This window comes from Somniosus microcephalus, chromosome 22 (assembly GCF_052327205.1).
Source record: "Somniosus microcephalus isolate GS21.2 chromosome 22, FLI_Smic_1.0, whole genome shotgun sequence".
Taxonomy (NCBI): Eukaryota; Metazoa; Chordata; class Chondrichthyes; order Squaliformes; family Somniosidae; genus Somniosus; species Somniosus microcephalus.
The window spans coordinates 64,869,345-64,889,351 of record NC_141008.1 but is presented as its reverse complement, the minus strand read 5'-3'; the positions used below and the strand labels follow the sequence as shown (position 1 = coordinate 64,889,351).

Sequence of the window (20,007 nt, the reverse complement as noted above, 5' to 3'; positions counted from 1 at the left end):
CATCCTGTGGTTTGTCTCCACATGACCGACTGACTGGTACGCACTGGTTCTGCTTTTCCTGTCAAGCTGGTGTTCTGTAAGGTTCTCTGGAGTAACCGGGGGGGAATATTTAAAATATAAGGTTATATTAAGAATAAGTCTCCTTTTTAAAAAGACATTCAAATTAATGAGGTACAATTTATATTGAGTGAGTTTTAAAAAAAACACTCGAGAGGCTGCGTGAGTGAGAACTTTGAAGCCAACTAATTATCTCCAGCTGACTGTTAGGAAAGGCCGGTGCTAATTTCTGCCTTTTTCTTTCTGTCTCATAGGTGTTAAAATCTCTGTCTCACAAACAGACATTGACTTAGCCTCATCTAATTTAACTTTGAAAAGTTAAATTTTAATAGCACATAAATCCTCTGAAGAAAAAGGAGAGGAGGAAATCTCTCATGCGCTCTTTCTCTCTCGCTCTCTCTCTGTCTCTCTCTCTCTCTCCCTCTCCATGTTATGTTAGTGGTTAAATATTTATAATTATGTTGATTAAATGTAATAAAATTAGCTTCATCTAAAAAGTGCTAAATTATGGAATGAGGTTTGAGCGTTATTCCATGTGTAATCTATGTGTATATGTAAATATAGCTATAATATACTAAAAATGATGATTAGTCGCAACAGTCCTAAGGTATTGCACCTGTGGAGGGTGCTGTGAGCATAAAGTTATGTGACAGAACCACTCAAAGGAAAAATTTAGAGACTCTCATTTCAAGCCAACATGTTAAGTTTCATGGGGAAAACAGTTGAATAACATATGGATAAAAAAGCACATTTGAATTGGAAAGGAGTTCATGAAGCCAGTCGTCTGGGGAAAGTAGCAGCCAACTGTTTCAATGGAAAGGATGGTGCTGCTAACCCCATAACTGAACGGGGAACCAAAGTAGTAGAACTGAAGAGAACAAGTTTTAAGGTTCAGCAAAAGGGAGGTAATGAGTCCCAAATAAGTCACTGTACTTAGAAGCCAAGAATCGAAGAATGAGGGCCATTAAATGAACAGGAAATAAAGACGGAAACTGACACCGAAGCAGTTCACACAGATGCTGGCGTGCGAGTGAAGCAGGCTGAAAAGGTAACTAGAAATCCCCGCTGCTACTCCCACATACCACTGGGAGACAAATGGAATATTCTTCTTCCCAGCGGAGATGCAAAGTGCCATCTGGAACCCAACCTCCCTTCCAGTGGTTGGCAGACAACAAACCACTCTGCTGAAGCAGAAATAAGACCCATCTTCACTGCTGAATCACATTTTGGTGGCCGGAACTATGATCTCTCCTCTATTCCCTCCTCCTCCATCTGAAACACACAACTCCATGTCCATTCCCTCCCTTTTGATCTTTTCTCTCCCCTCCTCTCAACCCCTCCTCCTCTCGTCTCCCTAATGGTGCCTTTGGTCTTGATTCCCTGTGAGAAATGCCATGGCAGATCGACTAGTATATCAATTAGAAACAGTGAGTGGTTGCAGCATTCTACTGGTATTATGCCCATTGACCATCAAACTTGGCCTTTGGACAGTGCCTTTTGCCACCCCTCGTTAGTCCCTCCCATCCATCCTTTCCTTCTTCCCCCTTCCTCCCACCCCTTTTGCTCCCTCACTCCACATCCTCTCCATCACCTCACCCACCTTCACCTCCCTCCTCTGCCAAAAGTACTTTGGGGTTTTTTCCCCCCAGCATGCTTGCTTTCTCTCCAGACACTCAATAGGATGTATTATCAAAGTATTAGCCATCCTGTCTTCATGGGCAAAGGAACCAAATTCAAAATTGAGATTCAAGATCAGTTTAAGAAGTACTCTTGCTAAAACTACCAAAACAAAATTCTATGATTCTATTTAAAAGGACAAGGGAAAGGGTCTACTTGGATTGCTCTTTCAGAGACTCGACACGAGCGTGATGGATTTAATGGCCTCCTTATGCGCTGTAAAATTCTATGGGGGCGATTTTAACCTTACTCGCTCAGCAGAAACCTGGTGGATGGGCAGTTAAAATTACCCTGGCTCTTTTAACTGTCTGAAAGTCGCCATGATCGCAACGTCTGCAATTTTAACCTCTTCTGAACAGGCAGCAAGATCACGTGCCCAAAGCCAACAGGGTCTGCATGTTGCAGCCCAATGACATCATTGAGACCCGACTGTAATTTTAACATGGGCCTGAGCAGGGAATCCACTTGGGGTTAAAATTGGGGCCTAATGAAGCGTGATCTTTCATTTAGGACATTGACTAAGATGAAACTTCCCCCCCCCCCCCCCCCCCCCCTGGTTATCTGTTATTTGAAGTGTTGATCGGACATGTTTGGAAAAAGTGGGCAGTTTGGAGCAGATCCTAAAGCAAAACAACTGCAGATGCTGGAAATCCAAAACAAAAACATTTCTAGCATTTTCTGTTTGAGGCTGAGTCGACTTGAGGGAAAATCTTAACTCTTCTGCCATCTCGTGGCCGCATGCAGTACAGACATGGAATGAGCTACTGGAATGCTCCGGTTGTGGAAGTGGACACTTGATTACCCACTTTTAGCCATTCATTTATCATGATTTCCACTGCTTTCTGAAAATTCTAATGAATCACTTATTTTGCAGTAACAAGGTATAATATAACATTGATTTTAGCACTGCCTTCACACAGTGCTGTCTACTTTTTGATCCACTTCAATTATTTAAAACTATACACTTCAGAGCACCCACATTCTTCTTAGGCAGTCCCTCGGAACCGAGGATGACTTGCTTCCACATTAAAAATGAGTTTGCAGGTGACTGATGAGTCAATGCGGGACCTACAGTCTCTGTCACAGGTGGGGCAGACGGTGGTTGAGGGGGGCGGGTGGGTGGGGTGCTTGGGTTGACGTGCGCTCCTTGCACTGCCTGCGCTTGGCTTCCACTTGCTCCCGGTGAAGAGACTCGGTGTTCGGCGCCTTCCCGGATGCTTCTCCACTTTGTGCGGTCTTGGGCCAGGGATTCCCAGGTGTTGGTTGGGATGTTGCACTTTTTCAAGGAGGCTTTGAGGGTGTCCTTGAAGCGTTTCCTCTGCCCACCTGGGGCTCTCTTGCCGTGCCGGAGCTCCGAGTAGAGCACTTGTTTTGGGAGTCTCGTATCGGGCATGTGGACAATGTGACCCGTCCATCGGAGCTGAATGAGCGTGGTCAAAGCTTCGATGCTGGGGATGTTGGCCTGAGCAAGAACACTGACGGTGCGCCTATCCTGCCAATGGATTTGCAGGATCTTGCCGAGGCAGCGTTGGCGGTACCTCTCCAGTGCTTTGAGGTGCCTGCTGTACATGCACTAAGCTCATGGTCTACAGAGCAGCAGTGATACCCGCCCTGCTGTATGTCTGAGACATGGACCATGTACAGCAGGCACCACAAAGCACCCACATTAAATTAGCAATAACAGTAACTTTTGTGAAAGACCAGTGCACCACATTCCTGACTAGATTCTCCATTTCCTGAAGCCATTTAAAAATCTGGTGAAACCAGTAAAATGCTTTATTGACCCTTTGAGTTTGTATTTTTGTTTGCACCTTAATGGTTAATAATTCTAAAAGATTAAACTTAACATAAAATCAAAACCATAATTTTAATCTATTGCCACAATAAGTCACTAGAAAAATAGGATGTTTATGGCTGTAAATAACATTTGATAGCTTGGGAGAAAGGTGGCCGTGGATTTTTCCACACCTGCATCTGCAGCCTGTGAATTTCTGTCCACTCGCTTTGCTGGGCAGAAAATCACGGGCTGCCAAGCACGGAAGTGGAAATTCTCGGCCAATGCCTAATCATAAATGCCTCATTCACAGGATTTGGCAAAACATAGCTGACCTACAAACAGACATTGGATGCTTTTAGCATGCTTTGAAACTACTCTGTATAATTGTATTTACTAAGCAAGGTAATATTGAGTGATGTGCACAAATTTTTTTTTCCGTATTGTATCAAAAAATCCTGTGCCTTGAAATTGTGCCATGGAGCACTGAGCACCCTTTGTTCTTCCTCCTGTGCCTTGCCCCTCCCAGCTTCCCTTTTCTCAACTGGTGGCGGAGCCTTCAGCTATGTTAGCCCCACTCTCTGAAGCCCTCCCCTAAACCCATCTCTCCAACACACTCCTGTCCTATTAAAGCTTCCTCAAAGCCCCTCTTTTCAACATGGCCGTTTGGTCACCTCTCCTAACTTCCTTGCCATGGTTTGGCATCTGTGCCACTTGTTTATCTGTAATGTGTCTTAGAACACTTTGTGCATTAAAGATGCTGTATAAATGCAAGTTGTTAGCAGATGTGTTGATCCTTGCTTTTTAAATTGGGTAATACTTCCACTAAAATAGTGGAGTGGAATTTTAGACACGTGCATTAAGTATTTCTAAACTAGTATCCCACACAGTAATTTCAGATGATTGAAATCCAATCCTGATTAAGTTTACTTTTGTTCTCTGAAAATAAGACTTGATATGTAAAGAGCTGTGCTGCATTCTTTAAAATACACCATATTTTAACAGAAGTAAAGCTGTATCTTTCTTTAATCGTATATGTGTCCCACATGTGGTCTGGAATGGGTCTCTGAGTTGGCTGGGCAGCTGAAATTTCCCCAAGGTCAGAAGAGTAGCCTGTGGTTGAGATTATATGTAAAGAACAAGTGATTTTTGAATTCCTTAGATTTCTTATGTAGCAGTATCTTCTTGGGGAAAAAAATGTTTGGCACGCTTATTTTTTGGGGGGATAGGGAGACGAGCCAGAAGCATAATTTGTCCTTTGTGCAATTCTATATCTCGACATGATTCATTTCATTGTGTTTAATGAGCACACAATAATGGGCCAGATTTTGCGCTCAAAATAACGGTGAGGCTAATAGGACTTGCCGTTATTCATGCGCAAATGGCCCAGCAATTTCAGACGAGGGGCAGATGCGCGGTTAAACTCAAATATCCAAACGTTGCCGTCTGAGTTGTGCCGCTCTGCCGTTGGCTTCGTGAAAACGGCATCTCACTATCTGCCTCACCAGTGAAATGCATTGAACGGCATGAAGTTGCTGTATTTGTGTGGTAGATGCAAACTAAACTGGCCACAAAGTCTTGCCATTTCAAGTCTAAGTACCCTTTTAACGATGTGTTAATTACTGCCAATCAACCTCTCTTGCACTGAAACTTATTACAAGTGTGGAGTCTCATTCCTTCAGAGATTAATTGTTGAAGATTTAAAAAATGTAAACTTTAAAATTAAACTTTTGAAAACTTTTCCTTTGTCTCTTTTCTCTCTCTCTCTCTCTCTCTCTCTCTCTCTCTCTCTCTCAATCCAATCTTTCTTTTCCCCCTCTTTCTCATTCTGTACTTGATTTGACATTGAATTCACCCTCTCTAACTTACACTTCCTTCTCAGTCTTTGCACTGTTTAATTTCACAATCCTTCAATCTGATTGGTTAAGGAGATGCCCAGTTGCTTTCCCTGTTCACTCGCACTTTCAGCAACTTGCAAAACATTTAGAAGCCTAAATATGCAAGGGCAAGTCTAACTAATGGCAGATGTCATTTGATGCCCTGCTACAGCAAAATCTGGCTCAATATGTGAAAAGATTTTTCTTGAAGGTCGTTGTTGTACGTGTCTTCACACTGTTCCCTTTGGGGAACTGTATGAAGTGGTGGAAGGATTTCTGGCCGTGATTAACGCTCCTTCCGTGACCGTAACCATCTTCATACCAGCCATTAGGGTGGTTAGTCCTATGGCGGGAGGGTTTTACGGGCTCCCACAACCCATATGAGGGGGGGGGGGGGCCACCCACACCCACGAACGCAAGTATCCCGCTGGATGTCAACCCAGAATTTAGAGCCGGAGCTCCGACTCCACTTGCTGGGACTGTCTGGAGCGGGGTTCGAAACCCTACGCCTTCTGGCCCAGCGGCGGGGATGCTACCGCTACGCCAAAGGCCCATGGTGGTGCCCCTTTTTAAGAAGTCCAATTTACACTACAATTAATTTCTTTATGAAAAATAACTAATCAAATGACACTTTGTATTTATCTTTGGGTTTGGGGAAAGAGTGGGTATGCCATATGTAAGTTTAGATTGATTCCCTTTCTTGTGTTTGATTCTGATTTGATTTAACACCTTGAGTTACTGCTGGAAAGAGTTAATCCAGTCTATTTTTAACCCTGTCACTCCAATTATTTGTAATGACGGCCACAGTTTCCTGTGAATCATAAATTTCTCTATCTGACTGTTAGAAGCTCTTCATGTAAATGGCTTTGAAAATTCTAAGTCTGAACTGCTGAAGTATACTTGAGTTGCAAGTCCCATGTAAGTGGGCTTGAGAGTCTGGATGAATACAATGGAGTGAATCTAGTGTACGTTGTTGGTGTATGGTATAGTTGCAATGGTTAATATGTGTCCTAGGTATATTTGTGGGTTTTTTTGAAGCCTAAAACATGGATGCAACTAGTCGGACAGTAATTTTTTGTTGTTGAATTGACAATAAATTGCACCCTTATTGTTTTCAGCATTAATGCAACAACGCTATTGCATTGATTGAACCATTTTATATCTTAATCTGTCAATGCCTCATTAGGGAGATGTGTTTAGACCTGAAAGTAACAGGAGATCCACAAAAATATTCAAAGTCTGGTGCCATCTTGGGTTATCGTAGGTTGCTTATTCTAACACATTTTCCTGTTTTTCCTCCTTTGCATTCCTTGGAAAATAGAACACGGCAAAAATGCATGACCCAGAGGTATTTTTTTCATTTAGCTCTTCCATTTGTTCAGTGTGCCAATATTATCTCAGCTTAGAACTGTGCTTCTCTGTATTTCTTGCCTGTGATTTGTTGCTTGACAAAATATAACATAGAGGGGCCCACTGGAGCCATATGGACAGTAGTTGGCATGCTCGTGTTTGAATTGATGTGCTCTTCTAAATAGATTATCTAGTTATCTGAAGTACCTCTATACGTCTTGCTGTCTTCTAACTTTGACAGCATGTTCAATTTCGCATTACCTCGCACAAAATGATTGTTTTATAAAATCTTACGGATATTGTCGCATTCATTGTTCATCCTAATAATAGGAGAAAGTGAGATTAATACACTAATATCTGACATTTCTTGTGAACAGAGCAGTTGAAGAAAGGAGTTGGTTCAGTTGAAAAATGGTTTCTTAAACACGGTTGCCTTTTTCTAAGTGATTTTCTTGAGCAAAGCTGCAATAAAATTTTATTCAAGCCCCCCAGCTAATTCACTGGAATCCCACTCCCATAAAAATAAATACATTGCATTCACTTTCTGTCTTTTTTGATGCCTCCATTGGCTCTGGCTGTAGTCTTTTTATTTAGCTGGAAAATTTGGCAGAATGTTGAGTTCTCCCAAGTTTTGGCACCAATGATTATCCACGCTCTGCTGAGAGTTAACATAGTTTTCCTACTTGGAGGAACGACACTGAAGTGATGTCAACAATCTTGCATGTACCTGGTGAATCGGAGAGTCGGACTGTGGTAGGACTTGAACTCTTGTCAACAGGCTGTGAAACATGGGCCTGGTAAAATCCACTGCAATAGCAGCTAATACAGATTGTGCAACTGAAGGGGAGCAGTGGTTGTCTAAATGTCAAGATTACAACTTTTGTCTTTTGACCACAGACCTCCCCTGCATGCTGCAGGTCTGTACAGGCTACCAATGCAAAAACTGCTCACTTCTATCCAGGAAAGCAATGACGGCTGTTTATGTTGCTATTCAACCGTGTTGCTACCAGTGGCAAGGGGAGACGCCATCTCTTGAAATGATCGTGTCGTTGCTGTTGGCAAAACCACCTCCCTTGTATTTAAAGAATTGCTGTTGGAGGTGGCAGAAGCACTAATGTAAATGCAGCACTCCAATGTACATTTAAACATGAAGTATAAACTGGTTACATTTTGAGTGTAAATACCATCACTTGATTTGGAAGCGGGCAGTAATTGAACTTTTTTAAGTAAGCACTAAAAACTGCAAAATTCAAAGTGTAGAAGCTTTAAAGCTCCATCTCTGCCCTTTTTAAAAAAATATATAAATCCCTTCTATTCCTCAGTGGGGTGTGATTTATGCTATGGAGGTGGTAGGCAACACTAGGTAACCACCCTAATGACACAAATCTTTTACCAGCTTTTAAGCAACCTTTCAATGTCTTTAGATTTTGAAAATGTTTTGTTTGCAGCTATCTTCAAGTTGTACTAGTACAATATTCACAATAACATTTGGAGTGAAAATTCAGGGTTGAAAAGAATCTTTATATTCATTTGCCATGGATTGTAATTCAGTACCTGTATCTTGCTTTGGCAGAAGTAACATTTGGTGAAAATTCTTTGAAATCAATTCACAAGCAAGTGGAGGATTAGGGTTGATGAAATTACAATAAAGTAAACTCTATTACTGGGCATTATACTAAAAGTAAACGAGAACTGAATTTAGAAATGTTAAGATATTGCGTGTGATGGTTGGGGGGAGGGGTGGTGGTGGTGGAGTGAGTGTAGAAGTGTGGGGTGAGGAGAGAAATGCACCACCAGTATTTGAATGTGATTATGTGTTGCAATCTATTTTGGGGGAGGTGAGATTTGTAGATGAGGCATTAGGTAGCAGTGATGAATTACTTGGCATTATACTGTTGGGATAGATTGTAAACTGGCCAAAGCTCGTTGGAAGAATATCTCCTTTTTATGTTGAGCATTAGCATTTCAACTGAAATTAGAGAATGTGCTGTTTGAAGGTACAAGTCAGTATGTTAAAACTAAATGAGTCGCTTGTAAAAAGCAGCAATATAATCACTTTAAAGGGCAACTCTGTCATCAGTGGACACGGCTTATTGCTACTGTTTGGCCACTGCCAGGTGCCAATCCCACTAGCAACAGAAGCAGTATGTGGACTCGCCTTTGGAGGCTGGCTGAGCAACTCTAAGCTCCGTGAAGTGATCCTGTTTTTGCTGGTCTCTCCAGACCTTCCTCAGACATTGGGGCAGGTATAGCTCCCGGCCAGTATTGCAGATACAGACTCCAATGTTGAACCATTGCTATACAAACCACGGTGCAATATAAGTGGTATTTTTTTACAGCACCCAGGAACCAGAGTTGTTGCAACACCATTTTCTGAAGCAGTGTGCAAAATAAATGCACAGTTTTCCTAAAAGAAAATCTGATTTCCAGGGACTCGCTCCTTTTTTTTGATTTGTAATCAGAATTATTTTCAGGTAATCACAGGGCATGGTTGACAACATTTACTATTTTGGGGTTTTTTTAAAATGGAAAATATTGCACTTAAAAATCTTAAATCAATCTCATTGTTGTTTAAATGTTATGTAATTAACGCACAGATTTATTTTGATAAATAATTGTTTCTAAATGCACATCAACCTTTCCTAATTTGCTGTAGAAACAAATTAAATTTGTATAGCTGCACTCTTTCTAATTTAACTTTCCAAAAATAGATCAGAATTTTTCTTTTAAACTGAACTTGAAGACTAAATGTATATATTTTTAAAAGTTGGTATTTTACAGCTGAGAATTTTGAAAGGCAATGGGTCTTGGAATTACTTTACAACATTGTTTAATACAATACTAAAATAACTCCCTATTAGACGCCCCTTCTAGTGTTGTCGAGCACTCGACTCATTTTGAAATCTGATTGGGGCATTCCATAATCCTCCACTTCCTTGCAGTCTCCAACCCCCAGATTCTCTCCTCATCGGCTCGGTTATATCCTTAGCAAATGTACAGTTATTCTCTGTCTTCTCTGCCAGCCACCCACACCCCTACTCGGCTCAACAAGAAAGGATTTCCTGTTCAAGTAAACATAATTCTGAACTAAAATGGAGTGGAAACTGGAAAAAAAGTGCTCATTTCAGCTATTGATGCTTTTTATTTTTAAAAAAAAATTAACCAGTCAGCTTGGTTTATAAGAATTTTTGTTACTCTTGTGTACATGCAGCCCACGTTTCAAGCATTCCCTGCCCTGTAATTTTATAACACTCCAAGTATACCACCTGGACACTTCAGTGGGAACTTAATTCAAACCAGTGATGAAGTAATTCCTTTAATTATAATTTCACCCAATTTAATTTTGTTGCATGATTTTTTTTTTTCCCTGGTTGGAACACTGTGCTCATTGTTTGGGTAATCAAGATTACTATGGCATATTTTCCAGTTGAGAGTTATGCTAAATTGGGTAGCATGACAACTTAGCTGACGTGCAAAATCTTATCGCTTCCCCTCCCTTTTTCTTTCGCCCTTCTTCGGGAAAAATGAGCAATGCATGACAACTTGAACATTGCTTTATTGTGAGTCCTTGCGTTGCATAATTTACTAAAATTAGTACAAAAAATACTGAGCCGCCCAGCTGATTAAATTAATAAACACTTGAGGAAAATGAAAGTAAATTCATAAGTAGGTACACAATGAAAGGAATAAAACTTGAATCTATATTCCTATTTAGACAAAAGGGAATTGAATCTTTACACCCCTAATTAAATGCACAAAATTCATAGCACTTTAAAAAATATATATATAAATTCATAATTACAAACTGTTCCTCATTTCAGTAAGTGATTTGTCCAACTGGGCATCAGAACAGTATTATAATTAGCAGGATATTATTGACGATGGCTGCTGTTCTCATGGTACTTGGTTGTCGGCTGTGATTGAGTAAAATTGCTCAAGTAGTACGATTTTGCAGTATTTCAGTTCTACAGCCATGGGGTAACCATAATACATCTCTGTTTTAAGTTATGTGCTTGGCAATGACTATTTAAAGCTGGTCCACCACAAAACTCCGTTTTATGATGTTTCAGGACGTTGCTGCGCTTTCAAATGTTTTCAGTCACTTTGCTTGTATTCTAAATTTGTGAACATCTGTGATGAACAGATTTATGGAAACATTAGTTCTTTGGAGGTGTTTTTACCAAGCTCCATGTGAAAGTGAGAATACTTCTGTTTATAGATTCATGTTTTCGTTGACCTGGTGCCTGAGTTATGGTTTCTTTCATGTTTCTCTTCAGTAGCTTGGACTTGTCAGAACTGGCTAAGGCTGCCAAAAAGAAACTTCAAGCAGTAAGTTATGAATAAACAATTACTTCCGTATTGTTATGAATAACATTTTTTCTCCCCGACTACTGGACTTTCCTTGTATAGATATTACGCAGATTAAGTTGCCTGTGTATACTGGAATTACCTTTTATGGATAACAAATATAAAAATCAGAAATAAAAACAGAAAATGCTGGAAATACACAACATGTCAGTCAGCATCTGAAAAGACAGGTTAACATTTCAGTTAGAGACTCCTTTGTCACAACTGTTGTATTTCTAGCATTTTAACCTTTTAATATGGTTACAATATAAACTCTCCAGTGTTTGTTTTAATTAGCTGCAGTAATTTACTTTGTTCACCAGGATTAATATTCAATAATTAAATAATAGTACAAAATATTAATATACATTTGGAAAAAATTGCAGTGGATTTTAGTGTGTTAAAACAGCAAAATCTTTGCAAAAAATGTTTGTAAAAATAATCCAGTTCAGCTTGGCACAGTACCCTTCATTTGGACATATATCTCAAGTATTGTATGAATGTGCTGCAAGCCTTCAAACCTACATTATCTTTTCAGCCTCTTATGAAAATTAAATAAATATTGCGTGCCTCTATTGCACTTGAAACTTTTTTTGTGGTGTTTCTTCCGCATTGATTTTTGCACTGTGCCTTTTGCTGCCTTCTGGTAACTAGCTCAAATAGTTGTCCTGACAGAAAACCTTAAAGGTGATAAATTTGACTCTTTTGTATTCATCTGAATCTAAGTATTTCCACAGCAAAAACTTAACCTTTCACACGGTTATTACCACAGAGTTTAGGAGCCACCATCAGTGGCCACAGACTCCCACACGTTTGATATTGTAAGGCCACATTTTCTACCAAAATGATCTGGAATCTGAGTTTTGTCAATATTGTGGAGATGCAATATGATCTCCTACTGATTTTTATGACTGATATATAAATTTGTTGCCTTTTTCTTCCCTTTTTTGTCCCATCCTCTTCTCTTCTCCTATGGTTCACAGCAGGTGCCTTCTGGCACCTTTCCGAAGTGGCCTCTGTTCATGTGAGTTTAGAAGGGGGTCCCAATCACAGACCGATCCTATACTCTCAACATTCACGCATGCACTTTTGCACTTTTTCTGCTAGGGGCCCCTGGAGAGTGGCTAGGAACCTTAGAACCACACCTTGAGGTGCCGAGACAAATGGTGTAGCATCCTTAGCGCCACCAGAGAAGATCACACAGATATGTGATTTCAGCACCACTCTAGATAGTGCACTGGGTAGAGCCATTTGGAAGGGAGTGCCTTTTCTGGTGACTGGTTTTTTTTTTTGCTGTGAACACCTCACATTTGGCTTTAGTTAACTTATAATGTCTTATGAATGTGTGCTTAAGCCTTTTGAAAAGCATTCAATGGAGCCAATCAATGATATACAAGTACTTCTTGTGTACTCTTCCTAAAACAAAAAAGCCAACTTGGTAATAGAGAGCATTAGTTTAGTTTTATCTAAGCGAACTGTAATGCATTTTATGTGTGGTCTGTATTTGTAATCATCAATTTTTTGAACAGCATTAACATTTGGAAGATAAAACTTAAGATCCCATACAGCTCTGAATATTAAATTAACTTAAATTGGTGAAAAATACATTTATAACTTACATGAAAAATGCTTTTACTCATGGGGTGATAAATGTTTGAAGTGATTTACCAGGTATGGTAGTATCAGCTGTGGCTCAGTGGGTGGCACTCTTGCCTCCGAGTCAGAAGGTTGTGGGTTCATATCCCACTCCAGAGACTTGAGCACAAAATTCTAGGCTGACTCTCCCAGTGCAGTGCTGAGGGAGTGAGGTGCCGTCTTCCAGATGAGACGTTAAACCACGGCCCCATCTGCTCTCTCAGGTGGATGTAAAAGATCCCATGGCACTTTTTCGAAGAAGAGCAGGGGAGTTATCCTTGGTGTCCTGGCCAATATTTATCCCTCAATCAACATAACAAAAACAGATTACCTGGTCATTATTGTTAAATCCGTGTATCTTGATGTATGGTGTCCTTCAATAAATAGAGAGACTGCAGATAACAAACAGGTGTTTACTGGATGAGGGTTACTCTAAAACTAAAAGTACAGATCCCTACTCGGGGTTTAAATACAGGTGTGGTCGCTGCCGGTACTACAGTATACAGGAGCTGTAAAAAGTAGTTCTCCCTTAAAGGTACATACACTACAATTCCTCCCCTTTTAGATTAACAGTACCATAACATTCATTTAACAATTAACACTTAACATGCAACATTAACTGCAAATAGTCCATTTATAAATTCAGTCTTTGGGGCGGCTTCCTGATCCTTTCTGGATAGCGCCTTTCCTGAGTGTCTTGCTCTTGGTGCGGAGGCGATTCTGGCCCCCTGTCGTCGGTTGGTTTATCAGCTTCCGATGCTACTGTTTCTGGGGTAGATGCTACCTGTATGTCGGGTTCATCACCAGGTATGCGAGACCTGGGGTTGACTCGTTCCTGTGACTCTAGGATCTGGTCGACCTGGCGTCTCTCAATGTTCTCCCCATCATCCACTGTGTACATTAGTGGCCCCTGCCGAGTGCATATCGTTCCTGGTTGCCATTTCTCTGTTCGGTAGTCGCAGGCCAAGACTGGTTGCCCTACATTGAAGCTCCTTGTCGGCTTCTCATTGATGTGCTGGAATTGCTTATTCTCAACATCTCTTCGTACATTTGGTCTGAGCAAATCCAGACGAGATCTCAACCTTCGGTTAAAGAACATCATGGCCGGGGTCTGGTTGGTGACTGCATGTGTCGCATTTCTGTAGGCTAACAGGAAATTGTCCACCTTATGCTGCAGTGGAATGTCGTCATCGCACATGGCCCTTACTGCTTTTTTAAAGGTTTGTACGAACCTCTCAGCCAATCCATTTGTGGCTGGATGCCTTACCCCATTCCTTTTCATAAATCTTCGAAACCTTTCGGACACAAACTGTGGTCCGTTATCAAAGCAAATCTGCTCTGGCAAGCCGTTCCTGGCAAATATGGTCCGTAGGACTGCAATAGTTTTCTCCGTGGTGGTGGAGGACATTTTCATCACCTCAGGCCATTTCGAGTGCGCATCCACGGCTATTAAGAACATTGAGTCCATGAATGGACCAGCAAAATCAATATGCACCCGTTGCCATGGAGATGAGGGCCACTCCCATGGGCGTAGAGGGGCCTGTGGTGGTGCATTTTGGACCTTCTGGCATCCTGAGCAGCTCTTTGCCAGGTCCTCGATTTGCTGGTCGATCCCTGGCCACCACACATAAGCCCTAGCAAGGCTTTTCATTTTCACCCCTCCCAGATGGCCTTCGTGAAGCTCATTGAGCACACTCTCCCTTAACTTGGGTGGAATTACCACTCGGGATCCACACATCAAGGTCCCCTGGCATACTGATAGCTGTTCTCTTCTGGATGAGAATGCTGGCAACAATGAGTCGCCATGTGTTGGCCATCCCTTCACCGTCAAGTCATATACCCGAGACAGTGTCTGGTCATTTCGGGTCTCCTTCTCAATATCAGCGTTAGTTACTGGCAAGCGTTCAATCATAGTCGAATAAAATATTTCGACAGGGTCCACTGCTGGTGCTTCCTCCGCAGTAGGCAGTGGCAGGCGTGATAGCCCATCAGCGTTTCCATGCTGTTTCGTGCCCTTATACTCGATTTCATATTGGTTCGCCCCTAGAAAAAGGGACCATCTTTGTAGCCGTTGCGCAGTCATCACCGGAACGCCCTTCTTTGGATTAAAGATGGAGACAAGTGGTTGGTAGTCAGTCAGCAAGGTGAACTTCTGCCCGTGCAGATAGTGGTTGAACTTTTTTACTCCCCACACTAGGCTGAGGGCCTCCCTGTCAATCTGGGCGTAGTTACACTCAGCTGAGGTTAGTGACCGAGACGCAAAGGCTACTGGCTTCTCCGAGCCGTCCGGGAATTTGTGCGACAGCACCGCTCCAATACCATAGGGTGATGCATCACACGCCAACCGAATTGGTAGTGCTGGGTTGAAATGAGCCAACACCTCTTTTGATGTGATCAATTCTTTGCACTTCTGGAAAGCTCGTTTACATTCGTCATTCCACTTCCATGGTACCCCCGTTTGCAGTAGGGTGTTCAGTGGGTGTAGTACTGTAGACAAATTCGGCAAGAACTTATGGTAGTAGTTCACCAACCCAAGGAACGACCTCAGTTGTGACACATTTTCAGGTGCTGGAGCCTTGACTACTGCCTCGATCTTTTCAGGGGACTTATGTAACCCCTCTTCATCAATAACGTGGCCACAATACGAGATCTGCTTCTGGAAAAACTCGCATTTGTGGCGATTAGCTCGGAGCCCATAATCCTTCAATCTAGTGAGCACCTGCTCCAGGTTGGCGAGGTGATCACTGTCATTTTCGCCCGTGACCAGGATGTCGTCCAAATAACACTGGGTCCCTGGAATCCCTTGCAGGACTTGATCCATTGCCCTTTGCCAAATAGCCGGAGCTGATGCTACCCCGAACACCAGCCGGTTGTATTGGTAGAGACCTTTATGAGTGTTGATCATGAGGTACTGTTTTGAGGCTTCTTCTACCTCCATTTGCAGGTACGCCTGGGCCAGATCAATCTTAGTGAAGCGTTTCCCTCCAGATAGCGAGGCGAAAATATCTTCAATCCGCGGAAGCGGATATTGTACAGTGTGAAGGACTGGGTTCACTGTCACCTTGAAGTCTCCACAGATGCGAACCTTCTTTGGTTCCCCAGGTGTATTACTCAACGACCTCTTCATTACAGGAACGATGGGTGTAGCCCACTCGCTCCAGTCCACTTTGGACAGGACTCCTGAACGTTCCAAACCTTCCAGCTCTGCTTCGACGGCTGGGCAAATCGCATAAGGTACCGGTCTGGCCTTAAAAAAAAAAAAAAAAAAAAAAAAAAAAAAACACTTTGGGCTTGCATTTTCCTCTATTTTGATCGTCGCTGCTATGCCTCTTAGTGTTCCGAGTCCCTCCTGGAACACTGCGTCAGTTAGCATTTTTGACAGTCGTCCAGGTGTGACGTCGTCATCCTTTTTGGCTTCTACAGTCAGTGCTTGTATGGATTGCCAATCTAGCTGTATCTTCCGGATCCATTCACGCCCTAGTAGTGGTGGTCCTCCATCTGGCAATACATATAGGTCCATTTTTGGTGTTTCCTTGCCGTTATATATAACGTTCACCCTTATTTTTCCTTTGGGGTAGACTTTTTGCCCAGTGTACGTCTTCAAGACAATCTCCGTATCTCTCAAGGGTATATGTGAGAATAGCCGCTTGTAGTCCCTTCGGTTTATGACTGTTAGGGCTGATCCTGTGTCCAATTCCATTTTCACTTGGACTCCGGCTATCTTGAGCGTGACCCAGATAGTTTGGTGATCCTCCGTTTTGATCACATTATGTAGTTTCAGACAACCCAGCTCCTTGCTTCTGGAGTCTGTCACTCTGCAGTTCATCTGAACTATTCTCCGTCACCTCATGTACCACCTTGTACTTCTCCTGTGGGGATTTCTTGCTGCTGGTTTTCTTTTCCGACCTGCAGACTCTTGCTATGTGTCCTACTTTTCCACACTGCCTGCACACTTGGTCCTTGAACCAGCAGTCCTTATGGTCGTGTGTTGTTCTGCCGCAGCGATAGCACTTTACTGTTCCGTATGACATTTCATTTGTGCCATATTCTTGCGGTCTCCGTTGTATCTCTGCCGCGCCCCGTGCTGCTGCTTCGTGTGATACTGCCATGCTGAAAGCCTTGTCCAGCGTAAGATCCTTTTCTGATAGAAGCCGTTTCTGGGTTCCTTCACTTTAAGGGACAAGTTTGTGTGTGGGCTTCAAAGTATCTGCTAGTCCTGTTCCAAACTGGCAGTGTTTCGATCGCTTGCGCAGGTCCGTTAAAAACTCAGCATTACTTTCATCTTTATGCTGGTTCCTTTTGTGAAACTTAAATCTTTCCGCTATCAGCAGCGGCGTGGGGTCTAAGTGGTCCTGTAGGATTGACACTATGTTTTCAAAATCCTTTTCCGCTGGCTTCTCTGGGGTTACTAGGTTTCACAGCAAGCCATACGTTTTTGCACCCATTGAATTCAACAATACCAGCGCTTTCCTGTCATCTGGCACTTCATTCGCCTTGCAGTACACTTCTATGCGTTCAACATATGTCGTCCAATCGTCGACTTCACTGTCGAACGCTGTGACACTGCCACTCTTCGGCATCCCTGGGTGTGGTTAGACTGGCTCAAAATGGCGTCTCCCGCGCTCTCCCTTCTTCTCTGCTGCGGCTAAAAAAAAATGGCGTCTCCCGCGCTCTCCCTTCTTCGCTGCGGCTCAGATGGCGTCTCCCGCGCTTCCCTTCTCCACGGACGCTGTTCGGCCCTTGATCACTGCGCTCTGCGCGCGCCTCTCGTTGACGCTGCTCGGTCCCGAACCCCGGCTGCGCCCTGTGCGCTTTACCCTCTCTCTTACCCCGTCAACGCTGCTCGGCCTTTATCTGTGCCGTCGGTCGGCTCCAGCCGCCGCTGTCCGGGAAGGGTCTGCGCCGTACCTGTTGCCATCCCGTTGCGCTGGATCGTCTTGACTGGAGAACCAAGTCCAGCTCTCAACAGCCTCCTCTGCGATGCTCGGTCTTCTCTGGATGGTCGACGCCCGTATTTCTGGACTCGGCCTCTTTTTTTACTGTTCTCCAGGAGCGAATCCCTGGGAGGTGATGCAGAGTTGCAGGTAGGTTTGAATCCACTCGTCGCCACTGTTAAATCCGTGTATCTTGATGTATGGTGTCCTTCAATAAATAGACAGAGACTGCAGATAACAAACAATAGGTGTTTACTGGATGAGGGTTACTCTAAAACTAAAAGTACAGATCCCTACTCAGGGTTTATATACAGCTGTGGTCACTGCTGGTACGACAATATACAGGAGCTGTAAAAAGTAGTTCTCCCCTTAAAGGTACATACACTACAATTATCACATTGCTGTTTGTGAGGGTGTGCTGTGCGCAAATTGGTTGCCGCGTTTCCTACATTACAGGCAATGAAGTACTTTTTGAAGGGTAGTTATTGTTGTAAAGTGCTTTTGAGACATCTGGTCATGAAAGGTGCTTTATAAATGCAAGCCTTTCTTTTCTTAACTCTCCTGACTGCTTGATTTTTAGATATGATTGGATCATAGGCTGAGTGAGTTGAAATAATAGAAGTATAGTCTTGATGGCCAGATAATGATTTAATTTTTCATTAAAAAATACAATGGTTATTTGAAGTAGAGGAAGATGTGGCGAAATTAGGAAATACTAGGCCATTCGGACTGGGATTCATCTATCAAAGAGCCAGCGCAAACACTATAGCCTTCTGTGCTGTAGACTTCTGAGTTTCTACATGGGCTTTGCTTGTCTTTTCTTGCTGCTGTCTGTTTGGTGCATCCTCTGTTGAAGTGGTTGCAGTGGGTAGCTTGGCATATGAGTGAAAAGTGGACACAGATCTGTGCCCTACCCTCCATGGCACAGCATGATGGTACACAAGGTCACCTATTGGCAATATTAAGTTCTTTGTAAATTTATTCAAAACCCTGTCACACAGGTTTTGCCTTGTAAAATTATAAGATGTACCAGAAACACGGTTCTGCGTAAATAAGTGATGTCCAACCTTTTGGAGCAGCAGACCAGATCCGTGTGCCACAAGTAAATGGACCACACATGATCAATACCTTTGAGTCCAAAAGAATCACAATTGTGTCCACAGGTTTACAATGACTGAATAAGTCAATTTCCCTTTTTTATTACAGGAGATTTTGTGGTTTTACCGGTGTTTTGTAAATCTCATTCTACGATTCTCTTCATTGTTCTGTGAAAGCTGGATGCCAGTGGTCTTTGTTCAGCTCCCAGTCTATTTTGTGCTTTTTGAGTCTTTGGATTACACCATTTCCAACTCCCCTCTTTTTGCGTGTGTGTGTGTGTGTTTGCACGTGCATCTGTCTGTACCTTTTCTTACTACTTTTCACTTTCCCTTTTTATTGTTCCTCTTACTCTTCTGTTTTTACTCTTTATATCTGCAACCACAGGGGGAGGGAGTGAGGAGAGGCAGCAGCCTGGAAACTCGGGCAGGTGGGTTAGAGACAGCAGAACTGGGACATAGGCTCAGGAGAAGCAGGCTGTTGGGCAGGCAAAGTGCTGACATACTCGGGCTCTGTGTGAGCCTTTGTAAAGGGCTATTTAGCATGGCTCCAACAGCAACGAAAAGCAAAATGTGACAAAAGCTGGAAATCTGAAACAGGATAAAGCTGCAAACACACAGCAGGCCAGCAACCTGGCAGCAACGATCTCTCTCGCTCACAGCTGAGGGAGTACAAAAAAAAGCACTCCCTTTGAGAAACCTACTGGCAGAAAGAACTAAGTCTTGGAAGGGGGAAGGAATAAAAATAACATAGTTCTCACAGTGGGAGGTGCATGACAACCCACGGCACTCCTGCTGCAGGAGTCAGCAGCACTATCTGTTTTTAATTCCCCCACCAGCAGATCAGCTATGTCTGCTTCTCCGAGCCAAATTGGAGTTGGACAACCCCACCATTAAGTATTTTCAGTTGCCCTTGAATTATGAACTAGAAAATATTGTCTAATATCTTTAAAGACCTTTGTAGCAAAGTTAAATACAGTAATTAAAATGTAGCAGTTTTTAATGAAAACTTGAAATGTGGCCTGTACACACAGGCAAAAAGATGCTGTGGTTTTTAATTTTCTCAACAGAAATGGTATACACCTAATGCTTTAACATAAGTTGTTAGTCTTCCCTCAGTTGATTATGGGTGTTGGTGCATGGCTTGTACAGCATAAAGATAATACAGGCCCGTGCAAGCCTTCCTTTGAAATGCATCAATGAACTACATGGTTTCAGTTTGAACAGTTCTTTGCAAAAGACGCTTGAAGTTTATAAATTGC

The 20,007-nt window shown here is 42.6% G+C and overlaps 1 protein-coding gene across 8 annotated transcripts in view; it reads left to right on the top strand.

Annotated features, from left to right (window-relative positions):
* The window catches only part of git1 (G protein-coupled receptor kinase interacting ArfGAP 1), a 178,581-nt gene that overhangs the window by 93,811 nt on the left and 64,763 nt on the right, over positions 1-20,007 (top strand). For 4 of the 8 annotated variants that reach the window (XM_085964966.1, XM_085964965.1, XM_085964961.1 and 1 more), the window contains exons 9-10: positions 6,707-6,733; positions 11,013-11,064. In XM_085964966.1, the coding sequence (XP_085821092.1) occupies positions 6,707-6,733; positions 11,013-11,064 (79 nt within the window). The remainder of the gene's footprint in view (positions 1-6,706; positions 6,734-11,012; positions 11,065-20,007) is intronic. The other 4 variants (XM_085964967.1, XM_085964963.1, XM_085964962.1 and 1 more) reach the window with 3 other exon arrangements.